This window comes from Octodon degus, unplaced genomic scaffold (assembly GCF_000260255.1).
Source record: "Octodon degus isolate 3935 unplaced genomic scaffold, OctDeg1.0 scaffold00048, whole genome shotgun sequence".
Taxonomy (NCBI): Eukaryota; Metazoa; Chordata; class Mammalia; order Rodentia; family Octodontidae; genus Octodon; species Octodon degus.
Genome location: NW_004524624.1, coordinates 5,350,275 through 5,367,953, shown reverse-complemented (window position 1 = coordinate 5,367,953; position 17,679 = coordinate 5,350,275). Strand labels below are relative to the sequence as shown.

Below are 17,679 nucleotides of genomic sequence, written 5' to 3'. Positions count from 1 at the left end.
TGGCTGGCATGTGGTGCTGGGGGATTGAACCGCGGTCCCTGTGCTTTGCTTAGCTTAGCTTGTTCTAAGTAGGTGCTTTAGACCGCTGAGCCATCTCACCAGCCCCTTAATGTATTATTTTTTATTCTCTTTAAACACACATACACAAACAATTGTCAGACATGGCAGTGCATGCCTGTGATCTCAGCACTCAGGATGCAGAGGCAGGAGAATCATTATGAGTTCTAGCTGAGCCTGGGCTACTTAGTGAGGTCAAGGCCAGCCTGAACTGTGTAGGAGACCCTGTCTCACAAAACAAAATAAACTAAAAAACCCATTGCCTTAGAAGATGGCACTTGACCCAAAAGGCAGAAGTGCCTCTGGGTTGCATTTCTGGTTCAGAATGAAGGAGAATGTCCTGCTGGATCTGGAGTGTGCTGCCATGTTAGTTGTGAGCACCAGCCACTGGAGGGATCCCAAGCTGAACATGGAAATGACAGTAACGCTATAGAGTGGGGGTCGGATTAGATAGCATCCAGATGCTAAAGTTTGGCTTCTATTATATTTTAACCCCCCACACACTTGGTTCTTCAGCAATAAATTCATTTATTCAGCAAAAGCTAAATGATGTGTGCTGAGAGCGAGGAGAGGACGTGTCACAATCTCTGCTTCTCTCCAAGGAAAGAATCCCAAAACTACTGTGAACTCATGCCAGGGTCTCAGCAGGAACCAAGGAGAGGAGGAAGCCCAACCTCACCCCCTGCAGAACCTCCTGTGGGGAGGCCTCTGGTCTGGCAGCAGCACAAATAAACCCAGTGTCTGCCCTGCTACAGGCTGGGTGGGGAGTTGGATGAACCTACTGGCCACTTCCTGCCTCAGTTTCCTCATCTACAAAATCAGGGAAGAGCAGCAAAGACACATGGAGTATAAGCTCTTTTTCTTCCCTGCTTTAGGAAGACAGTCGATGGGAATTCCAGCCTGAGTCCTTGAGAACAGAAGGAAGGAGATGCAACTGCTGTTGGCCCTGTTGGGGCTCCTGCTAGGGCCACCTAGGGCTTCGGTCTTGTCCCATGAGGCCTCTGAGGAAATGGACCCGGGTATGACCTCTGTGGTGGGAGAGGGTGGCAGGGAGGGCTGTGTGGGCACCAGGAGGGGGCTGCTAGCTAAGCAGAGCTGGAAAGGATCCTGGTCCTGGCCCTGAGATGGTGGCAGCCAGGCAGGGCTCAAGCAGAGATTCAGTGTGTAGCTCCCAGCCAACATCTACCTATCTCTGTCTACAAGAAAGGACTGGCCTTGCAGGGCACAGTGCTCCAAGCTGGGCTGCAGAGCCAGTGGTGAGCCCTCTTGGCTGTGTGTGTGTGTGTGTGTGTGTGTATTGTGCACTGGGTGTACACTTGGAAAGGCCAGGCAGCATGTGTGGTACGTGCACTATGAGTGTGATGTGCCCCAGAAATGTGGCATGCGCCTTGTGTGTAACATCTATAGCATGTGCTCGGGTGTGTGTGTGTGTGTGTGTGTGTGTGTGTGTGTGTGTGTGTCTTGGGCAGTGCTATGTCTAGCATGTGTGCCCAGTACCATGTGTGTGATCTGCCCCAGAATCTGAGGCATGTGGTTATATGTTCAGAGGAATGACAACTTATTCAAGCATGTGTCAAAGTGCTCCTGCAGCATGTTGTTTGTTTGCAAGAGTCTACCTCAGATGGGACTGAGGGGCTCACTAACTTCTGCTGTCTACTCTCAGAGCCCTGCCTAGCCCCCAGTCCAGAGCAGCAAGAGCTGACCATTGCCCTTGGGCAGCCTGTACAACTGTGCTGTGGGCTAGGGGAGCGTGGTGGTCATTGGTACAAGGAGGGCAACCGCCTGGCACCCGCTGGCCGGGTACGGAGCTGGAGGGGCCGCCTGGAGATTGCCAGCTTCCTACCAGAGGATGCCGGCCACTACGTCTGTCTGGCACGTGGCTCCATGGTTGTCCTACACAATCTCACTCTGGCTGCAGATGGTAAGAGGGGGTGGCAGAGGGTTAAGGGGTTCCTAGAATAGAGACTACCCCCTCTTGGAACTCCTTCTGTCCCTAATATAGAGTCCTTGACTTCAAGCAATTATGATGAAGACCTCAAGGCCAATGGAGACTCCTCAAATGGGCATATTTACCTCCAGCAAGGTTGGCCTGAGCCTTCAAAGACTAATGCCCCCCTGCTCATCTGGTTACCAAAGAGTGTGAGAGCTGGTGGTCATTTTGGGGGTGCTAAGTACTTCTTCCCCTTCCAGCACCCTACTGGACACATCCCCAACGTATGGAGAAAAAACTGCATGCAGTGCCTGCTGGGAACACTGTTAAGTTCCGCTGTCCAGCTGCAGGCAACCCCATGCCCACCATCCACTGGCTCAAGGATGGGCAGGCTTTCCATGGAGAGAATCGCATTGGGGGCATTCGAGTGAGTCTTGGCTTCCAGGATGATCTGTTGGCCCACTTTCATTGCCCATCAGCCTTTCATACATATAAAGAAATCTAATGAGGAAGGCAACTGTGGGGCCTGAGAGGGAATCCTGAACTGTGGATCTGGTCTGCTATGGCTCAAAATCCCACTCTGCACCCCAGACATGGTGGCACATGCCTACGATCCCAGCATGAGGGAGACTGAGGCAGGATGATAGTGATGTTGAGGCAGCCTAACAAGATCCCATACTGCCATTCTCTGGCAAATGACTTAACCTCTCAGACTTAGCAATTTCTTTTGTAGTGTGGAAAGCATCATTGACTAGTAGGTGCCAGTAAGCTTCAGCATCTCATTTTCATAAGACCCTACAGGGTCAATTCCATGCTAGCGTGAGATGGCTGAGTCTCAGAGAGGGCAAATACTGGCAGGAAATGGCACAAGTACAGAGAAGTAGAGCTAAAACTCTCAAGACTCAAACCCCAGGACTCAAGGCATTTTTCTTGGCCCAAGATCCCTAGCTGTGGCATGAACCCTCCAGGCCCAGGGGTCTTTCAAGCTTGAAAAGAGCTATGGGCAGGATCTAGGCTCTTTGTGCCCCAGCTTTCTGGGTGGACATGGGTTGGTGGGTTCATATGAACATCTCCTTCACCCTCAGCTGCGCCACCAGCACTGGAGTTTGGTGATGGAAAGCGTGGTGCCCTCAGACCGTGGCACATATACCTGCCTTGTGGAGAATCCTCTGGGCAGCATCCGTTACAGCTATTTGCTGGATGTGCTGGGTGAGCGAATGGGCAGGGGTGGTTATGGAGGTGCATGTGGGAGACTGACACATCGCAGGCTCAGCTCTGTCCTGGGGGAGGAAGGGCACCTAAAGTGTACTTGGTCTTAGATGAGCCTGTTACCTCAGAGTGACCAGGTGGGTCAGAGAGAGGCATCCAGGCAGAGGGCTGGGCTGACTGGAAGAACACAGTGCATCTGTCTGTAAGGAGATGCATTGCTGGAGTGCAGCATTTATGTGGGGATCCCGAGGCTAAGACGTCTTGAACCAAAAGCCGGTGGGGAGCCATGGAAGGTTAAACAGGTTAAGCCAAGAGATGCATGTAATCTGAGCTGCACATCAAGAGGGTCCCTCCATTGAGCTGGGGGATGGCTGGATACAAGTAAACAAGCTGCTTCTGTGGGTGCCACTGGTGAGGGTTGACGGCCTGGCCTGGCCCCCAGAGCGGTCCCCGCACCGGCCCATCCTGCAGGCGGGGCTCCCAGCCAACACCACAGCTGTGGCAGGCAGTGACGTGGAGCTGCTGTGCAAGGTGTACAGCGATGCCCAGCCCCACATCCAGTGGCTGAAGCACATCGTCATCAATGGCAGCAGCTTCGGTGCCGATGGCTTCCCCTATGTGCAAGTCCTGAAGGTACAGTCCCCACGGAGGCCATCTCCAGACCGGGTGGGTGGGAAGGTCCCCAGCTGCTCTCTTAGCCACTTTGTGGCACCAGTCCCTGAAATAACTCAAGGGCCTGCCCCATCCCCAGACAGCAGACATCAATAGCTCAGAGGTGGAGGTCCTGTACCTGCGGAATGTGTCAGCCGAGGATGCAGGTGAATACACCTGCCTGGCAGGCAACTCCATTGGCCTCTCCTACCAGTCAGCCTGGCTCACTGTGCTGCCAGGTGAGCACCTGAGGGGCAGGAGAGGCTGGGATCTCGCTGTGGCTCCGCAGTGGCTGCAGCCTATTGAGCTATCCTTGGCCTATAGGGTCTGGATGCAATGTGTGGGTCTGAGCTTAACGTGGACTTGGTTTTGGTGCTGGGATTAAGCCTGGACCCTCACAGGTGCTAGGCAAGTAGCGTACCACTGAGCTACACCTGTAGGCGGGATTTGTGTGTTTGATTCTACATATGACTCTGTGTGTGTGTGTGTGTGACCCTCTAGAGTACTGATGTCAAACTTTAGAGACAAGTGCCCAAACTGCAACACAAAACCCACTTTTTTCTTTTTTTATTGGTACTTTTTAGATATACATAATGATCACATTCAGGGCCAGGGAGATGGCTCAGTGGAATAAGTGCTTCCCTGGCAAGCGCAAGGACCTGAGTTCAATCCCTGGTTCTGAAAAAAAAAAAAAAAAAGAATTCATAATGATCACATTCATCATAGGCAATTTGTACCCTACTTCTTTTTTTCCCATTTCCCTTCCCTCCCTCCAACCCCTTTCCCCTTCATTTATTTTTTTCTTTTCTTTTTTTAATTTTATTTATGTCTTTTTTTTTTTTTTTTTTTTTTTTTTTTTTTTTTTTTTTTTTTTTTTTTTTTTTTTTTTTTTTTTGTGGAACCAGGGATTGAACTTGGGCCCTTGCACTTGCCAGGGAAGCAGTTGTTCTACTGAGCCATCTCCCCAGCCCTATCTTTTTGAGACAGGCTCTTACTATGAATTTAGGCTGGACTTGAGCTCACTTTGTAGCCCAGGCTGGTCTCAAACTTGCAACTATCCTTCTGCCTCAGCCTCCCAAGTGCTGGGACTCTCCTCATTTAGAAAAGCTTTCCAAAACCCACTTATTTGTTGCAAAGTTAAACTGCAATTAAATCTGAATACTGAGGTTGTAGCTTAGAAAAAATAGCTCATACATTAATATCACTTGTCTTAAAAGTGAAACAAATAAACACAGTGCCCTAGATTCGTCACCACTGCTCTAAGCTATGGGGTGTGGGACTGGATGTACCTGAAGCTTTCTTAGTGTGTGCCACTATGTGTGTGCAGCAGAGGACCTTGAGGTGTAGGGAGGGCCTGGCCAGTCTGACCACTGAATGGTAATTTTCTTGATTGTGTGTGTCCATCTGTGAGGGCAGAGGAAGACCCCACGTGGACAGCAGCAGTGTCCGAGGTCAAGTATACAGACATCATTCTGTATTCATCGGGCTCCCTGGCTTTGGCTGTGCTCCTGCTGCTGGCTGGGCTGTATCGAGGACAGGCGCTTCACAGCCGGCATCCCCGTCAGCCTGCCACTGTGCAAAAGTTGTCCCGCTTCCCTTTGGGCCGACAGGTACCATCCCGTCCCCCACTCCCATCCTCCATAAGGCTCTCAGCCTGACCCCAGAAGGCAGAGCCAAGTCCTCCACTTTGCAGTTCTCTTTGGAGTCTGGCTCCTCCGGCAAGTCAAGCTCATCCCTGGTGCGAGGTGTCCGGCTCTCCTCCAGTGGTCCTCCCTTGCTTGCTGGCCTTGTGAATCTAGACCTACCTCTGGACCCACTGTGGGAGTTCCCTCGGGACAGGTACACTGGGCAGAGGGAGGGTGGAAATGCAGGCTGGGCAGTGATCCCCAGAGGTCTGAGGTGTAGGCTTCCTATCTGCAGGCTGGTGCTCGGGAAGCCCCTGGGCGAGGGCTGCTTTGGGCAGGTGGTGTGTGCAGAGGCCATCGGCATGGATCCTGCCCAACCGGACCAAACAAGCACTGTGGCTGTCAAGATGCTCAAAGGTAAAAAAATAAAATAAAAAATAAAAAATAAAATAAATAAAAAATAAATAAAAATAAATAAATAAATAAATAAATAAATAAATAAATAAATAAATTAAAAAAAGATGCTCGGGGCTGGTGAGATGGCTCAGTGGTCTAAAGCACCTACTTAGAACAAACTAAGCTAAGCAAAGCACAGGGACCACGGTTCAATCCCCCAGCACCACATGCCAGCCAGTCCTGCCCCCTGGTGGGCTGAGCTGGCCACACACACAAAATAAATGAATAAATAATAAAAAAATAAAAAATATATTAAATGAAGGAACATTAAAAAATAGTTTAAAAAAAAAAAAAAAAGATGCTCAAAGGTGCATGTGGTCCCTGGGGAAGACATAATGGCCCTGGACTCACAGAAGGGGCTCATGGTTGACTGAGCACTGGGGACTGAGGGAGGCTGCAGGGTGCCACCCTTGAGCCTGTGGCCCAACTCTGCTGCTGACCCTGCCACGTCACTCCTGAGCCTGATTTTCCTTTGTAACATGGGGTAAATACTAGTCCCTACATCTTAGCCTGAGGTTCATGGGATATGCCTGCCCTGTAATCAGGGCTCAACAAATCCTAACCATTGGAGTGATGATGACTGAGGATTTGGGGTAACTGGAGCCTAATGTCCCCTTTAGCTATTGCCTATACCAGTCAGCCTTAACCTCACTCATGTGTTGCGTGTCAGCCTCATAGGTTGCCTACCCTATGGTTTCCCCTAAACAACCTCAACCCCCTTTGGACCATTTCTAGGTCTGTTCTTCTATGGACAGGAAAAGAGCCTTTTGTTTAAAAGCCACAGAACCCAAGCAGCAGCTCTAATATGTTCTGCAGGACACTTGGAAGTTGCCCATTGGAGCCTTTTGCTGCAATCCCAGAGCCCCCTCTGCAAGAATGGCCCAAACCACCCCTCTCACCCTCTCTCCTTCCTCTGCACAGCTGGGGCCACCTGGCACTTTCTGGGAGGCAGGGATTGAGAAATATGCTTTATGATAACTGGTGCGTGGATAGGGGAAGTGTTATGTCATTGTCCAGGGCCACAGGTCAGCCCTGGGGGACCAGGCCCTGGTCCTCAGGCTCCTCTAGGGAATCTAGAGCAGGCTTCTTGCCAGCTTTTTCCAGCTGTTCCTTTCCAGCAGCTCCCTGAATTCCAGGCCAGATGGACACCAGGTCCTGGTCTGACACACTTCAGGGCGCCAGCCGGCTTCCTGCCCCTAGGAGCTCACCCTGATCAGGGACCAGCGCCAGCCCCTGCAGATGCAGCTTCCTTCCTGGTCAGAGCTCTTCCCTATCGCTCTCATTTCCTGGACTTGCCCTCTAAAAGGCTTATGCCTTTCAGATCCTTGATCTTGGTTTTTTAAATTTTATTTATTTATTTATTTTTTGGTGGCACCAGGGATCAAACTCAGGACCTTGTGCTTGCCAGGCAAGCACTGATCTTGTATTCTTGCCACTGCTGTAGGAGGTTGGGTATGATTTACCACTCTGTTTTGTTCAAAACAACCCTGAGGTTCAGAAAGGTTAAGAGATATTTTAAGGCCACACAGCTTAGTCATGTGCTCTGTGACCTGTGCTTAGTCCTGCAACCTTCCCTGCCACAGGCAGCTTCCTCACCCACCCACCCACCCCTACTCCCCACTGTTGCCCTTACAGACAACGCCTCTGACAAGGACTTAGCAGACCTGGTCTCTGAAATGGAAGTGATGAAGTTGATCGGCCGACACAAGAATATCATCAACCTGCTGGGTGTCTGCACCCAGGAAGGTGGGGCAGGGGCCAGGCTGGCTATGGGGTAGTTGGGGTGGAGACCATGACCATAACAGCCTCCCTCCCCCTGCCCTGGCCTCCCCCTAGGGCCCCTGTATGTGATCGTGGAGTGTGCTGCCAAGGGCAACCTGCGGGAGTTCCTCCGTGCCAGGCGTCCTCCAGGCCCCGACCTTAGCCCTGATGGGCCACGGAGCAGCGAGGGGCCCCTCTCCTTCCCCGCCCTGGTCTCCTGTGCCTACCAGGTGGCCCGAGGCATGCAGTATCTGGAGTCACAGAAGGTGCGGGCAACAGTGCTCTGGACTCCTAACTGCTCCATCTCCGCACTCATGTGGGGGACCTGAAATGGCCCCAACTTGTCCTTTTCCCCTCTTTTACCAGGCTGTCTTTCACTAGGACCCGCATATCCTCCCCATACACCAAAACCTGAGGTAGTTAGCCCTGCAGGTCTGCATTCACTCTTCACTGCTCCTCAACACATAGGGGAGCACTGCTGCTAGGAAGGCCATGGGCTCTTGAAGTTAGATGCCAGATTTTTCCTTTCCTGAACCTTGACTTTCTCTTTGTGTAAAAAGTGTTGAAGGGGCTGGGGAGATAGCTTAGTAGAATAAGCACTTGCCTTGCAAGTGCAAGGACCTGATTTCAATCCCTGGTTCCAAAAAAAAAAAAAAAAAAGTGTTGAGCCCAGCCCACCCTCCAGCTTACTGTAGGATGGTGTATGCACTGCTCCCAGCTATGGGGGTTCAGAGACCTAAATCGGCTTCCTGTCTTGCCCTGCCTGCCCCCAGTGCATCCACCGGGACCTAGCTGCCCGCAACGTGCTGGTGACCGAGGACAATGTCATGAAGATTGCTGACTTTGGGCTGGCCCGTGGCATCCACCACATTGATTACTACAAGAAAACCAGCAATGTGAGGATGAGAAAGGCTGGGAGGTGGAGGCGGGGGGAAGGGACCTTGTGACTCAGCGCATCACCAGCCCCTCTCCCCTTTAGGGCCGCCTGCCTGTTAAGTGGATGGCCCCAGAAGCCTTGTTTGACCGCGTGTACACACACCAGAGTGACGTGTGAGTCCCGGAAGCAGGGGTCTGAGACGTCTGCCAGCAGTCACTGTCTTACCCCACAGAAAGAGCAAGGCACTTGCCAACAACATCCTTGGGCTCTAAGGAGTTCTGTAGTCAATGTTCCTTCTGAATTAAAGGCAATTTAATAAAGTAACACAAATGAGCTTATAGGAACACAGCCCCTAGGTCAGGTCCCATAGAGGAGTTGAGACCATCAGAATAAGAGTGTTTATTCTTGCTGGGCATGGTGGTGTGTGCCTGTAATCCCAGCACTCAGGAGGCTCAGGCAGGAGGATCACTGTGAGTTTGAGGCCAGCCTAAACTATACATTGAGACCCTGTCAAATAGAGTAAACTATGAAGGGAAAAGGGCCCCTTCACGTCAGGCCCGAGTGGGATCAGACTCCAAAGGAAGCACAGTCCTACCCCCAGTCATAGAGCACACCTGCAGTGTGCCTTTGCCGGCCTCCAGGAGCAAGGAGGGCAGCTGGGCCCTGCTGAGCACTGGTCCTGCCTCCAGGTGGTCCTTTGGGATCCTGCTGTGGGAGATCTTCACACTCGGGGGCTCCCCGTATCCTGGCATCCCTGTGGAAGAGCTGTTCTCACTGCTGCGGGAGGGGCATCGGATGGACCGGCCCCCACACTGCCCCCCAGAGCTGTGAGGCTTTGTCCCACCCTCCCACACCTGTAGACCTTCTCCTGTGCCCCAACCTTGACCATAAGCTGACCAGTGGCAGCTGCTGCCGCCTCCTCCCCTTCTTCCTCTTCCTCCTCCTCCTCCTCGTCCTCCTCTTCCTCCTCCTCCTCCTCCAAATCCCCCTCTGGCCTAGTGAGGAGTCCTAGCCTGGCTACTGTACCCTTCTGCAGTGGACTCACCTAGCCCCCTGCAACCCCAAAGACCCCATAACTTCCCTTTCAAGGCCTGAGGCACCCCTAACCACCTTCGCCCCACCTCTGCCAGGTACGGGCTGATGCGTGAGTGCTGGCACGCGGTGCCCTCCCAGAGGCCCACTTTCAAGCAGCTAGTGGAAGCACTAGACAAAGTCCTGCTGGCCATCTCCGAGGAGGTACTGCTCCCTCCTGTTCCATGACCCCTCTGCCTGCTCCCTTGGGCCTCCTAGCCCTGACCGTATGTATGGACATGGAGCATCTCGTCGGGTCTGGCTCCAAGGCTGATCTGAATCTTTTCCTTTCAGTACCTTGACCTCCGCCTGACCTTTGGACCCTACTCCCCTTCTGGTGAGGATGCCAGCAGTACCTGTTCCTCCAGTGACTCTGTCTTCAGCCACGAGCCCCTGCCACTGGGCACAAACCTCTTCCCCTTTCCTGGAGTACAGACATGAGCAGTAGCATGAGGTTGTTTGGGCAAGTAGGCCAGTAGTCTTGGGCTCCTGGCTCAGCCAAAACTTGGCATAGCATTTGACTTTGGCAACCCCAGGGACCTGTCCTCAGAGTGCTGTCCCAGATCTCTGGCTTCTCTTTAGTTTGGTTTGATTGTGTTGTGTTGTTTTGTTTGAGACAGGGTCTCACTATGTAGTCCAGGCTGGCCTTGAACTCACGGCGATCCTCCTGCCTCATCCTCCCAAGTGCTGGGAGTACAGGCATCTGCCACACTGGCTGATTCTCCTTTGGGAGGTGCGTCTGATTCATCCTCAGGTTCCTAGCTAAGGCTTTCAGCTGTCTTTGGTTCCAACCATAATCTGCAGTATCCTGACTTTCCCTTGGAGCTATGGTGCCAGTGTCCTGATTGCTCGAGAACTGGAAAGGTTCTGCTCTGCTCCTGACTCAGTTCCTGTTCTGGGGCTTGGCTGGCCTGGCCACAGAAATGATGTCCTAACCCTGCCTGCTTCACAGCATCAGAGGTTAAAGGCCTCTGACCTCCATTTCTCCAAGTTTCTTCTACCCCTGCCCCCGCTGCTCCTCCCAGTATCTTGGTGGACAGAGTACTGGTTCTCAAGAGACTGGAAACTTGCCAAACACAGAACCAGATAACCTTTTATAAATTATTTTTTTTGAAATAAACGTCTGTGTGTCTGGTGTCTTCCCCAAGGATCACGGACAGGGGGAATAAGGTGGCGGGAACCCCAAGATGGGATGATGCCCTGGTAACATAGATGGGGCTGTGGGCCAGGCTTGGGATTACTGTCCCAGTGTAGAGCAGGAGCCCATGCACACCTGTCTGTCCATCTGTCCTTGCAGTACTGTCTTGTGTAGGCAGTGGTGTGGATATATTCATGGGCACAGGCACACACAATGTACCATCCACAGGACAGGACCCTGGTACCTTCTGCACTGGCAGGGGCTGTCCCCAGGCTAGCAGTCCCTTCCCCCATCTGTTGAGCATTAACCAAACTGTTAACACAGCATGAAAACCTGAAACTGAGCCTCCAGCCACTGCCTACTCCCACGCTCTGCAGACTTATGCTTGGGGCTCGTGGGAGCTGTGCCCACCCCACCCTGCCCTGGCCAGCCTCCCAGGCAGCAGCTGGTTGCTGCCTGGCTGAGCTGCAGCTGTCCCTACTTGCATGGTCCTCTGCTGGAGAGGCCGTCACGGACCTCTTCTCAGACTCACTCTCAAAGGGATCAGCTTCCCAGACCTCTGAGCCTGGAACCTTCCTTCCATGGCTCTGTCTTGGCAGTTCTTCTTCTTTTTTTTTTTTTTAAGGTAATTTATTTTTTTAAATTTTATTTATTTATTTATTTATTTGTGTGTGGCCAGCTCAGCCCACCAGGGGGTGGGGGCTGGCTGGCATGTGGTGCTGGGGATTGAACCGTGGTCCCTGTGCTTTGCTAAGCTTGTTCTGAGTAGGTGCTTTAGACCACTGAGCCATCTCACCAGCCCCTTGGCAGTTCTTCTGTATCCCTAAGTCTCAAGGTAGCCCATGGGGAACTGAAGGTGGTGCCTGGTCCAGTGTTCCGTGATCTGCCCTGTTCCTGCAGCCCCTGGGCCTGGACAAGGCCTGCTCTCTGGAGTCTGCCTGCATTGTTCTTCCAGGCTCCTAGGGAGTGGTGGCTCAAAGTACATCTAGGATAAGAGAGATTGGATATAGACTGTAAAGCTGGGTCCTCAATTGGGGACCACACTAGAAAACAGCAGCTGCTTGGGAAGGGATTGACTTCAATCACAGTGCCAGTCTGCCATGTATTCTGCAGCTCACTAGGTCCTGATCCACACCTCCAGGGCTCTGCATCCGAGTGACAATTGGAGTGACTGAGCACTCTTTTCCCTCAGAAACTATCCTGAGGTGCAAAATGCACTTGATTTGGAGCCAGGAGGATGAAATCCTGCTCTTTCTAAGTGTCCAGCTTCAGTGCCTGAAACCAGCACTGTCACTTCTCCAATGGTCACATTCAGCCTATCAGGTGCACTGCTCTGCCTGCCTCCCAGCCATGGTGCCCTGGTGACTGGGAAGGGTATGCTGTGGAGCCCTGTGGTTTACACTGTGGTCATTTGCTGGGGCTCAGGCTCCGTGACTCTGTGTCTCCCCGTGCCCAGCCCAAGGTCTCCAGGGTCTCTTTCGCTCCCCCTTCCCCTGCAGGTATCTACAGAGCAGGATCCCAGAGCAGCTCTTGGCCTATGCTCCTTCCTCACTGGCTCCCTGGGACACCCACACATTCACACTGAGCCCCTACCCCAAACTTAGTCTCCCGTTGGCAGTTACTGATCAGTGTCAAGTGCCTTGCCAGGGCAACCCATCCCAGAACAGCAGCCCTCCCCACACATGCTTGGGGGAAGGGAGAGCTGAGGGACTAGAGGAAAACTGTGTAGAGTCCCTGTAGCATCAGGATCAACCAACCCAGACGTCCCCCCGCCCCTTGAGTGGTGGCAAAATAGAGCAATATGACAGGTGTGGGGGATGCATCTATAGTCCCAGCTACACAGGAAGCTGAGGCAGGACTGCAAGTTTAAGGCCAGAATGGGCAACTTAGGGAGACCTGTTTCAGATTGAAAAATAAAGGCTCAGTGATCCCCGGTGTCAATTCCCAGTACCAAAACCAAAAAACAAAATCAGCCTAACAATTGAGGGTGTAGCTTAGTGGTAGAGGACTTACCAAGCAGGTACAAAGCCCTGGGTTTGAAATCCAGCACTGAAAACAAAGGGGGGTTCCATAAAAGAGCTGGATGACACTGCCAGTTCCCAGCAGGCCCTTGCACACTGAAGACCACAATCAGGTCACTCAGAATGACAGGGACAGCTGCTGCCTGGTACAGTAGCTCCTGGGGCCAAGAGAAACTCAGCTGCCCATCCTGTGTCCCCTCCTTGGCAGCATCCCTGGCAGGCACATGCTTGCTGAGGCTCCCCCACATTCCTGATGTCCCATGTCAGAGGGAGACAGATGCTGCTAATTCCCCGTGCAGGCTTTGCTGCTCCGTCTCGCCTGCCCTCTCCTGCCTGACCTGGGCATTGTGCAGCAGCTGGGGCAAGACCCCCTTGATCTGCCTGGGTTCTCCGTGGTTTTCAAGCCAGTGAAAAGCCCTGGGCTGCTGTCCAAACACTGCTGCTTGCTGGCCGCTCATGTCAATCAGGGCTCTGACAAGAGCAACAGACAGCCCCTCTGACCAGGGAAGCCCTGGCCAAGGGACAGGAAGCTGCTGGCTAGGTAATGGGCACCTGGGAGGGAGGGTCAGCTTGTGCAAGTGTGGGGGGTGGAGGGATGTACCCTCCCTGAGCATCCATTTTCCTACAGCAACAGAGGAATGAATGATGATGTCCCCCTCAGAGTGCTTCAAGTGCTTAGTAAACAACAGCTGTCACTGCATGGAGATTAGGAGGGAATAGACTCCAGGGCCAGGTCACTGTGGAGACCTGGTGATCTCATTCTCTTCTCACAGCAGCCCTCCGGGAAAATCTTCTCATCCCATTTCCTAGATGAGGACAATGAGGCTCGGAAGGAAAGTGTCCGGCCCAAGGTCAGAGATGGAAAAGTAGAACTGATGCCCAAGGCCAGGTGGTGGTCCACCAGAGTTCACCCTCGGCCCAACAGTTCAAAGGACTGGGTGGGGCTCCAGGTAGGCACAAAGTGAGGAGGTATGTTAGTGGGATGTCTGGGGGGGAGGGGCGGCGTTGGCCCGGCACTTTGTTACCACCTGTGACTTTCAGTCTCTTCACATTAAGGTCTCACAGAGCCAATTCCTTCCTGGGGACACTGCTCCTTGCTGCTCTCACCTGGCCAAATCTTACTCCTTCCTCAAATACATACTTCTCAGGGCAGCCTCTGTGGGCTCCCACCCATTCTAGGCCAGTTTCCAGGCTTGGGTCCCCCTGTTCCAGGGCTCTCCTCACTATGATGAAAGATGTCCATAACCTGGGTTGAGTAGGACACAAACACAGCTTAGATAGCACTCTCTTTGAGGGGCTGGTTTTTTGTGTGTGCGAATCCAAATCCAGGCCTTACACATGCCAGGCAGCTGCTCTACCACTGAGGTGCAGCCTTAACCCCTAGGTAGTGTTTTCCTAAATAGTCACTCTCAAATTGTGACCTGTATCACAGTTACCTGTTGGGCCCCACCCCATACATTTACATGCAGCCCTGGGAATTTGCATTTCTAGGAAATTCACAAGGGATACAGATGCTACTGGAGAGGCGGGGGCTTCACACCTGCAAACCACAGTTTAAAGAGTCACTACAGCCGGGGACATGGCTCAATGGAATAAGTGCTTGCTTGGCAAGCACAGGGGCCTGAGTTCAATCCCCTGTTCTGCCAAAAAAAAAAAAAAAAAAAAAAAAAAAAAAAAAAACCCTTATATACCTTTAGGCTGGGGAGATAGCTCAGTGGAATAAGCACTTGCCTGGCAAGCGCAGGGTCCTCAGTTCAATCCCCGGACGAAAAAAAAAGAAAAAAAAAAAGAGTCACTACAGAAACCCAGTGTAGTGGGACACACCTGTAATCCCAGCCCTCAGAAGACTGAGGCAGGAGGGTAGCATGTGTTTGAGGCTAGCTAGGGCTACATAGTGAGTTCAAGCCCAGGCTAAACTACTTAATGAAATCATGTCTCAAGAAAAGAGTTTTCGGGCTGAGGAGATAGCTCAGTAGAATAAGTGCTTGCCTGGCAAGCGCAAAGGCCGGAGTGGAGAGACTGAGGACTGAGTTCAATCCCCAGTTCTGCCAAAAGAAAAGAGTTTTCAACAAAGGGCAGCAGATGTAGCTTAGTGGTGGAACACTTGTATGAGGCCCTGGGTTCAAGTAGAAAAAACATCTCCGGTGAAAATCAATCCTCCACCCTTGCTCCCACTCTTTCCCTTCACCAGAAGAAGCTGCCCCATTTTCTGAGTCTTCCCAGATGGTCCCCCACACATGCCTGCACAGCCCTGGATCCAGTTTAGCTATTACCTTCCTTGCTCCCTGGCCCCAAACCCCCATCCACAGCAGCACTGGGCACAGTAAAGGCTTGGTAGAGGGGACCAAGGTGACCACTCCTGGGTTACCACGACCAGGCATGGTCTGATAATCGCACATAATCAAGCCTGTGCACACTTCACCTCCAGTTGCCCACTGCTTCCCACAGCCCCAGGACCCTAACTGGGAGCCCTCACTCCATCCACCTGCTGTAGGATTTGGCCTAATCCTGGAGTATATTTGAGGGCAGCTGCAGCTCTCTCCAGGGAAGAGGGCTCTCCCCTCTGGAGGAAATCTCCTTTTCATTCTCTTGCTGCGGAAACCTGACCTTCCTGGGCACCTGGGCTCTGTGACTGGGGCTGGTCCCCAAGAAGTGACTGAGGAGGAGGCATGAAATCACCAACAGCTGAACTCTCCCAGCCTTCCCCACATCCTCCCCAGCCCCACCGTGCTCACATTCCACAGCGCCAGCCCTTTCCGGGGCCCTGCGGTGCCAGGCTCCAGCTCTCCTTGCGTCCCTGCTGAGGGTCTGACTTGGCCCCGCTGCTCCCACCCGGAGCTGCAGTGGCTTCGGACTTCGGCTGTCTTGAAGCCTCCAGGCCACCCTTGCACTGGTCAGGACCCACCCTGCCTGGCGTCCCACACAGCCGGCGTCCCAAAGCGCACGCAGCTGCAAAGGCCTGCCTCTAGGCTACCCTCTGGGAGAACTCGGCTCCTGCCGGGAGGTCCTGGAAGCAGGCCCGCCCCTCTCGCGGCTGAGGCCCCCAGGAAATCCGAGTCCTCATCTTCTTTCCTGGGAGACAGAAAAGAGCAGTTGGCTGGCAGAGCTGGGACAGCCAGACCCAGATCCATTTAGTTGTTAGGTTTTATCTGTATGTTTCTTTTTATTTATTTATTTATTTTTTTTGGTGGGTACTGAGAATTGAACTTAGGAGCTCATATTTACCAGGCAGGCTCTGAGCAGCTGAGCTATATCCTCAGTCCTGTATGTTTGTTTCTTTTGGGTTTTGTTTGTTTGTTTTGTTTTGTTTTTTCGGAGCCGGAGATTGAACTCAGCCCTGGCGTTGGCCAGGCAAGCGCTTATTCAACTGAGCTATTTCCCCAGCCCCTTCTTTTGTTTTTTTGAGACAGGGTCTCTATGTAGCCCAGGCTTGCCTCTAAAACTCACAGCAATCCTCCTGTCTCCGTCTCCTAGGAGCTGAGATCACAGGTGTGTGCCACCCCGCCCTGTGTGTCCCATCCATTTGGGACAGCACAGATTTAAAGTCTTCAAAAGGGGGCTGGGGCCAGGGATATAGTTCAGCAGCACAGTACCTGTGCAAAAGGGCGGGGCCAGGGGCTGGGGAGGGCTCTGTGGTAGAGTGCCTGCCTCCAACATGCAGGGCCCTGAGTTCTATGCCCTGTACCATGAACAAACAAAAAGGGGGCTCTCTTTCATCTGGACAGTGCTGGGAACCCTCTGCATCTGAAGGCTTCACCAGCACAGCTGCGCCTCTGCTACGTTGGCATGGGCCCCTTCCAAGCAGCCCCTGAGCCACAGCTCAGAGATGAACAGTGGACAGCCAGTTGGGCCTGGGCAGTTCTCTAGAGCAGCACTGCCCGCTGAGGGCAGCGCGTCCCTGCTGCCCAGTGTAGTAGACACTTGTCACTCATGAGTGTTTGAATGTAGGCCACGTGACTGGGGAACTGTTTTTTTTTTTTTTTAACATGGTGGGATTATTATATGTGCTGCCCAAGTGAGCACACCATAGTGGGATTAAACCCAAGGCCTCATGCCCACTAGGCAAGTGCTCCACCACTGACCCCCCATTATTATTTATTTGTTTTATGGTACTGGGAGTTGAACTCAGGGTATTACCCTAAGCTACATCCTACTCCTTTTCCATTTCTTATTAAATTTTTATTTTTTGCTTTGTTTGTTTTTTGGTGGATCGGTGGATCTGGAGATTGAACTCAGACCCTTGTGCTTGCCAGGCTAGCACTTATTCTACTGAACCATCTCCCCGGCCCCTCTAATTATATTTTATTATTTATTTATTTATTTATTTTTTGTGGAACCAGGGCTTGAACTTGGGTCCTTTTGCTTGCCAGGCAAGTGCTTATTCCACTGAGCTATCTCCCTGGCCCCTCTAATTATATTTTATTATTTATTTATTTATTTATTTTTTGTGGAACCAGGGCTTGAACTTGGGTCCTTTTGCTTGCCAGGCAAGTGCTTATTCCACTGAGCTATCTCCCTGGCCCCTCTAATTATATTTTAAAAAATATTTTATTTATTTATTTGGTGCAAAGTCTCCCTAAGCTGCTCAGACTCCTAGTGATCCTCCTGTCTCGGCCTCTCCAGTGCTGAGACACCTGGTTCCAGGGCAGCATGACATGTGGTACTTGGATTGAAGCCCTGGTCTTTGCACTTGCCAGGCAGGCACCAAGCTATCTCCCCAGTCCCCCATTTCTTATTTTAAGATTCCTAAGTTACTAAATAGCCCTGGCTGGCCTTGAACTCACAGCAATCCTCCTGCCTTAGCCTCCCAGGGTGCTGGGGTTAAAGGTGTGTACTACCACCACACCTAGTAACCTTGATTACTTTAGTGTTAATAATTTTAA

At 52.2% G+C, this 17,679-nt stretch overlaps 1 protein-coding gene across 4 annotated transcripts in view; it reads left to right on the top strand.

The window, feature by feature from the left end:
• The window catches only part of Fgfr4 (fibroblast growth factor receptor 4), a 14,554-nt gene extending 3,804 nt beyond the window's left edge, over window positions 1-10,750 (top strand). For 2 of the 4 annotated variants that reach the window (XM_023716466.1, XM_023716467.1), the window contains exons 2-18: window positions 933-1,076; window positions 1,721-1,978; window positions 2,060-2,140; window positions 2,248-2,414; window positions 3,073-3,196; window positions 3,639-3,829; window positions 3,948-4,086; window positions 5,255-5,457; window positions 5,541-5,686; window positions 5,768-5,889; window positions 7,564-7,674; window positions 7,765-7,955; window positions 8,463-8,585; window positions 8,669-8,739; window positions 9,256-9,393; window positions 9,697-9,802; window positions 9,932-10,750. In XM_023716466.1, coding sequence (XP_023572234.1) covers window positions 986-1,076; window positions 1,721-1,978; window positions 2,060-2,140; window positions 2,248-2,414; window positions 3,073-3,196; window positions 3,639-3,829; window positions 3,948-4,086; window positions 5,255-5,457; window positions 5,541-5,686; window positions 5,768-5,889; window positions 7,564-7,674; window positions 7,765-7,955; window positions 8,463-8,585; window positions 8,669-8,739; window positions 9,256-9,393; window positions 9,697-9,802; window positions 9,932-10,078 — 2,409 coding nt within the window. In that variant the 5' untranslated portion in view covers window positions 933-985 and the 3' untranslated portion in view covers window positions 10,079-10,750. The remainder of the gene's footprint in view (window positions 1-932; window positions 1,077-1,720; window positions 1,979-2,059; window positions 2,141-2,247; window positions 2,415-3,072; window positions 3,197-3,638; window positions 3,830-3,947; window positions 4,087-5,254; window positions 5,458-5,540; window positions 5,687-5,767; window positions 5,890-7,563; window positions 7,675-7,764; window positions 7,956-8,462; window positions 8,586-8,668; window positions 8,740-9,255; window positions 9,394-9,696; window positions 9,803-9,931) is intronic. The other 2 variants (XM_004632283.2, XM_023716468.1) reach the window with 2 other exon arrangements.
• Window positions 10,751-17,679: the final 6,929 nt, after the last annotated feature.